This window comes from Staurois parvus, unplaced genomic scaffold, assembly GCF_062004578.1.
Source record: "Staurois parvus isolate SC_StPar_1 unplaced genomic scaffold, SC_StPar_1.0 ptg001487l, whole genome shotgun sequence".
Lineage (NCBI taxonomy): Eukaryota > Metazoa > Chordata > Amphibia > Anura > Ranidae > Staurois > Staurois parvus.
Window position 1 is genome coordinate 378,696 of NW_028319283.1, and position 12,507 is coordinate 391,202.

General features: G+C 48.1%; 1 protein-coding gene and 1 pseudogene across 2 annotated transcripts in view; one reads left to right on the top strand and one right to left on the bottom strand.

Annotated features, from left to right (window-relative positions):
- The window catches only part of CLIP4 (CAP-Gly domain containing linker protein family member 4), a 124,696-nt gene that overhangs the window by 70,368 nt on the left and 41,821 nt on the right, over window positions 1-12,507 (bottom strand). For both annotated transcript variants that reach the window (XM_089662518.1, XM_089662517.1), the window contains exon 6: window positions 9,225-9,461. In XM_089662518.1, coding sequence (XP_089518644.1) covers window positions 9,225-9,461 — 237 coding nt within the window. The remainder of the gene's footprint in view (window positions 1-9,224; window positions 9,462-12,507) is intronic.
- LOC149435581 (uncharacterized) lies at window positions 9,861-12,507 on the top strand (annotated as a pseudogene).

Genomic DNA, 12,507 nt, shown 5'->3' on the forward strand with positions numbered 1-12,507 from the left:
TGTCCAGTGGACACATAGGGTGTCTGAGCTAAGGGCAGATGGATTCCAGGAAGTAAATGCTACATGAATCATCTCACTTAAGATGGCGGCAGCTAGAAATGCTAGAGGAGTGTTTTGAAAGTGATTTCTCAACAAAATAAAGCATGGTGACATGGATGAATGGATGAAGACATGGATGGTTGGAGACATGGATGGATGGATGGATGGATGAAGACATGGATGGTTGGAGACATGGATGGATGGATGGATGAAGACATGGATGGTTGGAGACATGGATGGATGGATGGATGAAGACATAGATGGTTGGAGACATGGATGGATGGATGGATGAAGACATAGATGGTTGGAGACATGGATGGATGAAGACATGGATGGATAGATGGAGGGATGGAGACATGGATGGATGGATGGAGACATGGATGGGTGGAGACATGGATGGGTGGAGACATGGATGGATGGATGGTGACATGGATGGGTGGAGACATGGATGGGTGGAGACATGGATGGATGGAGACATGGATGGATGGATGGATGGATGGAGACATGGATGGATGGATGGAGACATGGATGGATGGAGACATGGATGGATGGATGGAGACATGGATGGATGGAGACATGGATGGATGGATGGAGACATGGATGGGTGGAGACATGGATGGATGGATGGTTGGAGACATGGATGGATGGATGGATAGATGGATATATCACTAGAGGGGTCACCGGGGGGAGGAAGGAGGTCCTGATTCCTCTATATAGATCCTATCACTAGAGGGGTCACCGGGGGGAGGAAGGAGGTCCCGATTCCTCTATATAGATCCTATCACTAGAGGGGTCACCGGGGGGAGGAAGGAGGTCCTGATTCCTCTATATAGATCCTATCACTAGAGGGGTCACCAGCAGGAGGAAGGAGGTCCTGATTCCTCTATATAGATCCTATCACTAGAGGGGTCACCGGCAGGAGGAAGGAGGTCCTGATTCCTCTATATAGATCCTATCACTAGAGGGGTCACCGGCAGGAGGAAGGAGGTCCTGATTCCTCTATATAGATCCTATCACTAGAGGGGTCACCGGCAGGAGGAAGGAGGTCCTGATTCCTCTATATAGATCTTTATATCACTAGAGGGGTCAATTTAAAACATTTTTCAATCTGCAACTTTAACTAACACAATCTCTGGTGATCCTGCCATGAAAGTCCTTGTTCTGTCACTTCCTGTTATGGGGTGACAACGCTTTGGTCCCGTCTCCCATCTGTGCTTTTAGGTTGTCAAAAGGGAATCCGATCGAGGACTACTTCGAACATACATTACGCAGGCACAGTCCACTCTTTTCACCAATCAGGAAACCCGCCCCAAGAAAGGTCCTGCAGCCATCCCTGGAGTGCATGTGGACAGGAAGTGACACGCAAAGCAGCTATGAGAAATCAGCAGCACTGAGATGCCCAAAAAAAAAACCTTTTTTTTTTTTGCAAAAAATATCTATCGGCCATAAAAGTGGTGGCAGCAGCGGCATGATGTCTGAGCTCATTTAGACAGCAAGGAGTTGATGCGGCACACATTAAAAAAAGGAATTTTCCCAACAAATTCATCCCAGACCATGTTACAAAAATGAACACACCCCAATGACAGTCTTAGAAGCAAAGCTACATTTTAGACAACAAAATCATAATGAACAAGAATTCAGCTCCAAGTGAGTCTATTCATTAAACAGGCATCCAGCAGACAGGTAATGATAAAAAAAAAAAGGCGTTAAAGAAAACCCCGCCCATTTTATGCTGTCAGTGATGGCTCCACATGGAAGAGAAATGTCACTAGGCCTGAGAAAGAAAATGATTTCTTTACACAAGAAAGGTGAAGGCTACAAGAAGATCAGCAAAGCTTTACCTATCAGTCATAATACTGGAGCAAAAGTGATACAAAAATTACCAAAGATGGAACTGCAACCATCTCACAGAGACGTCCAGGCTGTCCATGGAAGGTAACACCTTGACAGGAGCGTCTTCTGATGAGAAGGGTTGCAGAAAATCGCTGTGCAAGTTCACTGTGGTTAGCTAAAGAAGTAGAAAGCCAAACTGGGGCGATTGTTTCCCGTGACACAATATGGCGTACACTGCAGAGGAATGGCATGCATGGGTGTCGTCCACGAAGGAAGCCTCTCCTAAAGCCCAAAAAATCCCCCCTAGAATTTGCCAGGGCCCATGCTGAAAAAGAAGACTACTGGGACTCTGTACTCTGGAGTGATGCAACCAAGATAAAGGTTTCTGGAACTGATGGCTTCAAAACTGTATGGTGTCACAAAGGTGAAGAGTACAAAGAAAAATCCATGGTGCCTACTGTGAAACATGGTGGTGGCAGTGTCCTTCTGTGGGGCTGCATGAGTGCTGCTGGTGTCGGGGAGCTGCATTTCATTGATGGTGTCATGAATTCACAGATGTATTGCTCTATATTGAAGGAGAAGATGCTCCCATCACTCCGTGTCCTCGATCATCGTGCACTTTTCCAGCATGACAATCATCCAAAACTCACATCTAAGGCCACTGTTGCATCTCTGAAGAAGAATCGGGTGACCGTGATCCAGTGGCCAAGTCTGTCTCCTGATCTGAACCCAATCCAACACCTATGGGGGATTCTGAAGAGACAAGCTGAGCCTCGCTCTCCATCCAGCATCCAGGCTCTAAAAGAGATCGTTCTTGAAGAATGGAAAAAGATCGATGTTGCAATATGTGGCCAACGTGTCAATTCCGAGAAGACTCGGTGCCGTCCTTACAAATCATGGAGGTCCTACAGAATACTAGATGGAGGAGTTCCTGTTGTGGGGGGGTGGATTCATTTTCGCATCAACATATTGGAGAAAATTGAAGATTTTGTCATCGAAGTCCTAGATTGTAAGCTCCCAGGATCAGCCCCTCCCTCTTAGATTGTAAGCTCCTAGGATCAGGGACCTCCTAACCCTCTTGTATTGATCTGTATTGATCTGTATTGTCTCCCGTTATATTGTAAAGCGCTGAGCAAACTGTTGGCGCCATAAATCCTGTATAATAATAATAATAATATGAACCTTCCATGTAATGAGCCGAACAAAACGTTCGATCAAACTCCGATCCGTCCCAATGGTGGAGATCGTTCTTGTGTCCATTAAGATATTGATTCAAATCTTACTTTTTGTAAAGGCGTGGACTCATTTCTGCTGAGCGCTGTATTCTCATAATATAGAATATAAAATATAGGATCACTTTATTTATTTATTTCAGGTACTTATATATCGCCGTCAATTTACTCCGCGCTTTACATATATTGTACGTTCACATCAGTCCCCGCCCCCGAGGAGCGTACAATATAAGGTCCCTAACTCACATTCATACATACACATACTGGGGACAATTTAGACAGGAGATAATTCAACTACCAGCATGTCTTTGGAGTGTGGGAGGAAACCGGAGTACCCGGTGGAAACCCACGCAGGCACAGGGAGAACATGCAAACTCCAGGCAGGTGGTGCCGTGGTTGGGATTCGAACCAATGACCCCAGTGATGCCAGGCGGCTAACCATTTAGCCGCTGTGCTGCCCTTTGATTAATCATTATAAACCAGCAATGGGCAAACTACGGCCCGGCGGACCTTTTAATCCGGCCCGCGGAGCTAGGCTCCCGCTAGGCTCCTCTCACAGTCCGCCCTGAAGACCGGTGTAGCATGAAAATCTGTCTCCTATGAGGATCTGTCCTCCTCGACGTATCTGCGCATGTGCCGGAGATCGCCGATCGGCTGCTAATGCCGGAAACTGGCACATGCGCAGATACGTCGAGGGGGACAGATCCTCATAGGAGACAGATTTTCATGCTACACCGGAACGGCGCGGGAATACGGTGAGAGGAACGTGCGGAGCAAAGGTAAGTGAATTGACACAGGGGGGACTTGGGGACTTAATATGGGGGATGAATTACTATAGGGGGGATGAATTACTATGGGGGATGAATTACTATATGGGGGATGAATTACTATATGGGGGATGAATTACTATATGGGGGATGAATTACTATATGGGGGATGAATTACTATAGGGGGGATGAATTACTATAGGGGGCGTGAATTACTATAGGGGGGGTGAATTACTATAGGGGGGGTGAATTACTATAGGGGGGGTGAATTACTATATGGGGGATGAATTACTATAGGGGGGATGAATTACTATATGGGGCATGAATTACTATAGGGGGGATGAATTACTATAGGGGGGATGAATTACTATAGGGGGGATGAATTACTATAGGGGGGATGAATTACTATATGGGGGATGAATTACTATATGGGGGATGAATTACTATATGGGGGATGAATTACTATAGGGGGGATGAATTACTATATGGGGGATGAATTACTATATGGGGGATGAATTACTATAGGGGGGATGAATTACTATAGGGGGGATGAATTACTATAGGGGGGATGAATTACTATATGGGGGATGAATTACTATAGGGGGGATGAATTACTATATGGGGGATGAATTACTATATGGGGGATGAATTACTATAGGGGGGATGAATTACTATATGGGGGATGAATTACTATATGGGGGATGAAATACTATAGGGGGGATGAATTACTATATGGGGGAATATTACTATACTTACTATGGATGACACACACACATCATTCATCTACTCTTGGTCCGGCCCCCGGGTCCAATATATGAACCCATTGCGGCCCTCAAGTCAAAAAGTTTGCCCACCCCTGTTATAAACCATCGCCGAGGCATTTTTTTTTTTTTGGCATCGATGTCCCTAAACTAGGCGATTATCAATGGTGGATGTTTGCGACAACCCACCCCTGCACACGTCCCCCCCCCCCCACCTCGTAAGTCACAAAACAAAGCCGGGTCACACACCAGCCTGTGGCCTGCATACTGACCGGTCTCATGCAAGATCCAACGAAAAAAAAAAAAATGCACTTCTTAGAAAACAGTGCCCCCTGCTGAGCCCCAGAGGGTATCGCCCTCTACAAGAGATGACAATCGCTCTGCACAATATTTACCGGACCGGCTCATTTCCTCTCAATCATCCTCCGGCTTTAATTGCCTCAGCAGATTATGCATCATCTGCCGCAAGAGATGATAAAGACCAGAAATATCGCGCTGTAATCTGCGCGTCAGCCGCTGACATGTTAATTGCTGCCGGTTTGAGAAAACACATCAATCACCCGGCAAGCAAAGCAGAAGGACAATCGGTGGATGTGAAGAGCAGCCGGAACCACGGGGGGGGGGGGGGGGGGCCTGGTACAGTGCAGGTGCAGGATGGGAAAGCAAAGAGGCATTTTTGTAAATAAGATTTCATTTTTTTTTTTAATTAACCATTTTAATACCAGAAAACAGGGGCGGCCCTTTAATTAGGCATATGAGGCAGTTGCCTAAGGCGTATCGTTCACAGGGGCCTTGTGCGCTCACAGGGGCCGCTTAATTTGTCTAAAGCAGTGCAGTGGTGGACTGGGGCGTGGGGGTGGGGGGGCAATTGCCAGCACTGTGGGGAGGGGCCGACCACTGCCCGCCTATTCTAGTTGGAGGCATTGAGTCGGGTCGGGAGAGGGAGGCTGAGCACTCGCCGTCACTGCCGTACTGGACCGCCGGCCTATCCTCTCAGCTCATTGATGCAGAGTCCAATCAGATGCCGAGGCAGAAACTGGAGGGGAAAGTCAGCTGACAGCCAGTAGAATGAAGGGGGAGGAGCTCTCTCCGTTCTGCGAGGAGACCCCAAGTCAGGAGGAGGAGTCACTGGAGGCACAAGAAGGAAGCCAGACACAGGTAGAGACACAATGAGCAAGCAGGAGGGGGAATTGACTGACACTGAGCCCATCACCCCCCCCCCCCCCCACCACCACTGCTGCCTCTGACTGATCCCACCCTCCCCTCCCCCACCAGGCGGTGGTGGTGGGGATAGGGCTGACAGTGGTGGTGGGGATAGGGCTTACATCATTGGCGGTGGTGGGGATAGGGATGACATCAGTGGCACTGGTGGTGGTGGGGATAGGGATGACATCAGTGGCACTGGTGGGGATAAGGATGACCACAGTGGCAGTGGTGGGGATAGAGATGACCACAGTGGTAGTGGTGGGGATAGAGATGACCTCAGTGGCAGTGGTGAGGATAGGGATGACCTCAGTGGCAGTGGTGAGGATAGGGATGACCTCAGTGGCAGTGGTGAGGATAGGGATGACCTCAGTGGCAGTGGTGAGGATAGGGATGACCTCAGTGGCAGTGGTGCGGATAGGGATGACTCAGTAGCAGTAGTGGTGGTGGGGATAAGGATGACCACAATGGCAGTGGTGGGTATAGAGATAACCACAGTGGAAGTGGTGGGGATAGGGATGACATCAGTGGCAGTGGTGGTGGGGATATTGATGACATCAGTGGCAGTGGTGGTGGTGGGGTTAGGGATGACCATAATGGCAGTGGTGGGTATAGAGATGACCTCAGTGACAGTGGTGGGGATATGGATAACATCAGTGGCAGGGATAGGGATGACATCAGTGGCAGTGGTGGTGGAGATATGGATAACATCATTGGCAGTGGTGGGGATATGGATGACATCAGTGGCAGTGGTGGGGATAGGGATGACATCAGTGGCAGTGGTGGGGATAGGGATGACATCAGTGGCAGTGGTGGGGATAGGGATGACATCAGTGGCAGTGGTGAGGATAGGGATGACATCAGTGGCAGTGCCGGTGGTGGGATAGCCGATAACTAGTCGGTGATCATCAATCCATTCCTCACTCACTGTGTCTGTGAGGATCGGAGATCCGATAACCAGTGAGGACCGAGGATTAACAGGGACACAGGCAGCCATTAAACACCTAATGGGGTTCCAACCCCTCCCCACTTTATTCCAAGGTTTTGGTTACAGAGACCCCTGAAGGGGAATGTATAACGTTTTCTTCATTTGTGGTCAGAAAAAATTATTTACTCTTTTTTTTTTGTCTGGTAAAAAATTAAATACTACACTTTAATATTATGCATTTATTTTTAGCCAGGAGGTGGCGCTTTATCATTAGTTTCACGTTTTTGTGCTGCCTACTTATCATATACTGTAAGCAAAACCCCGTTAACAGAGTTCAATAGCTGCAGCTGAGTGAAGGTGTCAGGACAGAGACTCTCCTTCATGGCACAAGGCAGGCCGCCTCTTCCGTGCTGTTCAGCCAACACGTGGGCTCTGCCACAAGGATCATACTTCTTGTAGAACACAGACTGCATACACACAGGAATCTATGAATGAAACGTTCGATGTGAGGATCTGACAAACATCCCCACAGCCAGGGTGAACATTGCCGTACTTCCTCTAATGTGGTTTCATAGATCATCAGTGACATCTAGAGGCCACAATATGTGTTTTACTTTTTCTGCTTGAGGCATTTCAAGAAAAACAAATGTGCAGATTGGCCAGCAGGTCACAGTGATGATATAGGAACTATACCAGTGGTCTCCAAACTGTGGCCCTTTACTTGCTTTTACCTGGCCCTTGGGGCATTATTCCCCACAACTGTCAGCAACAATGGGACGCTATTCCTCCCACTGACACCAATGATGGGGCACTATTCCTCCCACTGACACCAATGATGGGGCACTATTCCTCCCACTGACACCAATGAGGGGGCACTATTCCTCCCACTGACACCAATGATGGGGCACTATTCCTCCCACTGACACCAATGATGGGGCACTATTCCTCCCACTGACACCAATGATGGGGCACTATTCCTCTCACTGACACCAATGATGGAGCACTATTCCTCCCACTGACACCAATGATGGGGCACTATTCCTCCCACTGACACCAATGATGGGGCACTATTCCTCTCACTGACACCAATGATGGAGCACTATTCCTCCCACTGACACCAATGATGGGGCACTATTCCTCCCACTGACACCAATGATGGGGCACTATTCCTCCCACTGACACCAATGATGGGGCACTATTCCTCCACTGATACCAATGATGGGGCACTACTCCCCCCACTGACACCAATGATGGGGCACTACTCCTCCCACTGACACCAATGATGGGGCACTATTCCTCCCACTGACAGCAATGATGGAGCACTATTCCTCCCACTGACACCAATGATGGGGCACTATTCCTCCTACTGACACCAATGATGGGGCACTATTCCTCCCACTGACACCAATGATGGGGCACTATTCCTCCTACTGACACCCATGATGGGACACTATTCCTCCTACTGACACCAATGATGTGGCACTATTCCTCCCACTGACACCAATGATGAGGCACTATTCCTCCTACTGATACCAATGATGGGGCACTATTCCTCCCACTGACACCAATGATGGGGCACTATTCCTCCCACTGATACCAATGATGGGACACTATTCCTCCCACTGACACCAATGATGGGGCACTATTCCTCCCACTGATACCAATGATGGGGCACTACTCCTCCCCCTGACATCAATGGTGGGGGCGCTATTCCTCCCACTGACACCAATGGTGGGGGCGCTATTCCTCCCACTGACACCAATGGTGGGGGCGCTATTCCTCCCACTGACACCAATGGTGGGGGCGCTATTCCTCCCACTGACACCAATGGTGGGGGCGCTATTCCTCCCACTGACACCAATGGTGGGGGCACTATTCCTCCCACTGACACCAATGGTGGGGGCGCTATTCCTCCCACTGACACCAATGGTGGGGGCGCTATTCCTCCCACTGACACCAATGGTGGGGGCGCTATTCCTCCCACTGACACCAATGATGTGGCACTATTCCTCCCACTGACACCAATGATATGGCACTATTCCTCCCACTGACACCAATGATATGGCATTGTTTATTTCCACTAATGCCAGGACATTTTTGTCTTTCACTGGCTACAGTCCGGCCCTCCTAAAGTTTGAAGGACAGTAAACTGGCTCTTTTCATTTATAAAATTTGGAGACCCCTGAACTACACACGAGAAAATACACCAATTTTCATCCATATTGTGCAGATATGTGTCAAATCTGGAAATCCGGAAGTGGATTCCATAGTAACTACAGTTCTGAAGCAGCAAATTAAAAAACATATTTAAAAAAAAACAAAACAAATTATAGAAACTGATTCAAAGAAATGAATGATTGCCGGTAACAAAATCTGCTGAAATCTATCCACAGAATAAAGTTGTTGCATCTTTTGGACAAAAATGAACATCCAAACATGGCGGCCTCATAGAGGACGATACCTTCTGCCCGGCAATCAGCACTCGGTCTCCCAGCTTCAGCCCAGCTGACCGGCGCAGTGTGTTCCTGAGGGCGCCATCTTGCTTGGGGAGGACGAATGTGGAGAGATCCCGCAGGAGGGGCACGGCGTCCAGCAGAACCTGTTTGATTTCTTTGGCAACAGCGGCAGCATCAGCCATTTCCAATGGCATATCGATGGGATCGGGAACAACATCCGCAGGGGTGTGTCCTTTATCGTCCTATAGAGAGAGAGAGAGCCAATCACCACCAAGGAGCCGAATAGTCAAGACTAGATAGGAACCCAACAAAACCAAGTGATCTTCATCGTCATAAAATAAATGATGAGGTTGAGAGACAGAAAGAGAAAGAGAGGGAGGAGAAAGAAGAAGACGAGAAGGAGAAGAGAAGACGAGAAGGAGAAGAGAAGACGAGAAGGAGAAGAGAAGACGAGAAGGAGAAGAGGAGACGAGAAGGAGAAGAGGAGACGAGAAGGAGAAGAGGAGACGAGAAGGAGAAGAGGAGACGAGAAGGAGAAGAGGAGACGAGAAGGAGAAGAGGAGACGAGAAGGAGAAGAGGAGAAGAAGACGAGAAGAAGACGAGAAGGAGAAGAGGAGAAGAAGACGAGAGAAGGAGAAGAGGAGAAGAAGACGAGAGAAGGAGAAGAAGACGAGAGAAGGAGAAGAGGAGGAGGAGAAGAAGACGAGAGAAGGAGAGGAGGAGAAGAAGACGAGAGAAGGAGAAGAGGAGAAGAAGAGAAGACGAGAGAAGAAGAGAAGACGAGAGAAGAAGAGAAGACGAGAGAAGAAGAGAAGACGAGAGAAGAAGAGAAGACGAGAGAAGAAGAGAAGACGAGAGAAGACGAGAAGGAGAAGACGAGAAGGAGAAGACGAGAGAAGAAGAGAAGACGAGAGAAGGAGAAGACGAAAGAAGGAGAAGACGAGAGAAGACGAGAGAACGAGAGAACGAGAGAAGACGAGAGAAGGAGAGAAGACGAGAGAAGGAGAGAAGACGAGAGAAGGAGAGAAGACGAGAGAAGGAGAAGACGAGAGAAGGAGAAGACGAGAGAAGGAGAAGACGAGAGAAGGAGAAGACGAGAGAAGGAGAAGAGGAGAAGACGAGAGAAGGAGAAGAGGAGAAGAAGAGAAGACGAGAGAAGGAGAAGACGAGAAGACGAGAGAAGGAGAAGAGGAGAAGAAAAGGAGAAGAGGAGAAGAAGAGAAGACGAGAGAAGGAGAAGAGGAGAAGAGGAGAAGACGAGAGAAGGAGAAGAGGAGAAGAAGAGAAGACGAGAGAAGGAGAAGAAGAGAAGACGAGAGAAGGAGAAGAGGAGAAGAAGAGAAGACGAGAGAAGGAGAAGAGAAGACGAGAGAAGGAGAAGAGGAGAAGAAGAGAAGAAGACGAGAGAAGGAGAAGAGAAGAACAGAAGAAGACGAGAGAAGGAGAAGAGAAGAACAGAAGAAGACGAGAGAAGGAGAAGAGAAGAACAGAAGAAGACGAGAGAAGGGGAAGAGAAGAAGAGAAGAAGACGAGAGAAGGAGAAGAGGAGAAGAAGAGAAGAAGACGAGAGAAGGAGAAGAGGAGAAGAAGAGAAGACGACGAGAGAAGGAGAAGAATAGAAGAAGAGGAGAAGAAGAGAAGACGAGAGAAGGAGAAGAGGAGAAGAGGAGAAGACAAGAGAAGTAGAAGAGGAGAAGAAGAGAAGACGAGAGAAGAAGAGAAGACGAGAGAAGAAGAGAAGACGAGAGAAGAAGAGAAGACGAGAGAAGGAGAAGAGGAGAAGAAGAGAAGACGAGAAGACGAGAGAAGGAGAAGAGGAGAAGAAGAGAAGACGAGAGAAGGAGAAGAGGAGAAGAGGAGAAGACAAGAGAAGTAGAAGAGGAGAAGAAGAGAAGACGAGAGAAGAAGAGAAGACGAGAGAAGAAGAGAAGACGAGAGAAGGAGAAGACGAGAGAAGGAGAAGGCGAGAGAAGGAGAAGGCGAGAGAAGGAGAAGGCGAGAGAAGGAGAAGGCGAGAGAAGGAGAAGGCGAGAGAAAGAGAAGGCGAGAGAAAGAGAAGGCGAGAGAAGGAAAAGGCGAGAGAAGGAAAAGGCGAGAGAAGGAGAAGGCGAGAGAAGGAGAAGAAGAGAAGACGAGAGAAGGAGAAGAAGAGAAGACGAGAGAAGGAGAAGAGGAGAAGAAGAAGAGGAGAAGAAGAGAAGACGAGAAGACGAGAGAAGGAGAAGAGGAGAAGAAGAGAAGACGAGAGAAGGAGAAGAGGAGAAGAAGAGAAGACGAGAGAAGGAGAAGAGGAGAAGAAGAGAAGACGAGAGAAGGAGAAGAGGAGAAGAAGAGAAGACGAGAGAAGGAGAAGAGGAGAAGAAGAGAAGACGAGAGAAGGAGAAGAGGAGAAGAAGAGAAGAAGAGAAGAGGAGAAGAAGAGAAGAGGAGAGAAGGAGAAGAGGAGAAGAAGAGAAGACGAGAGAAGGAGAAGAGGAGAAGAAGAGAAGAGGAGAAGAAGAGAAGATGAGAAGGAGAAGACGAAGAAAAGGAGAAGACAAGAGAAGTAGAAGAGAAGAAGAAGAGAACACGAGAGAAGTAGAAAAGGAGAAGGAGAGAAGGAGAGAAGGAGAAGAAGAGGAAGAGAAGAGAAAGAAGAAAAGGAAGAGAGAACAAGAAGTGAAGAGAATGAGAGGAGAGAGAGAAGGAGGAAGAGATACAAAAGGGAAAGGAAAGAAGGGAAATTGGATAAAGGAGAGGAAGGAGAGAAGATACACTGACAAGTAAATGGAGAGAGAGAGAAGGAGAGAAGAAGAGAAGACGAGAGAAGAAGAGAAGACGAGAGAAGGAGAGAAGACGAGAGAAGGAGAGAAGACGAGAGAAGGAGAGAAGACGAGAGAAGGAGAGAAGACGAGAGAAGGAGAGAAGACGAGAGAAGGAGAGAAGACGAGAGAAGGAGAGAAGACGAGAGAAGGAGAGAAGACGAGAGAAGGAGAGAAGACGAGAGAAGGAGAGAAGACGAGAGAAGGAGAAGGCGAGAGAGAGAGAAGAGGAGAAGACGAGAGAAGGAGAAGAGGAGAAGAAGAGAAGACGAGAGAAGGAGAAGAGGAGAAGACGAGAGAAGGAGAAGAGGAGAAGAAGAGAAGACGAGAGAAGAAGAGAAGACGAGAGAAGAAGAGAAGACGAGAGAAGAAGAGAAGACGAGGGAAGAAGAGAAGACGAGAGAAGAAGAGAAGACGAGAGAAGAAGAGAAGACGAGAGAAGAAGAGAAGACGAGAGAAGAAGAGAAGACGAGAGAAGAAGAGAAG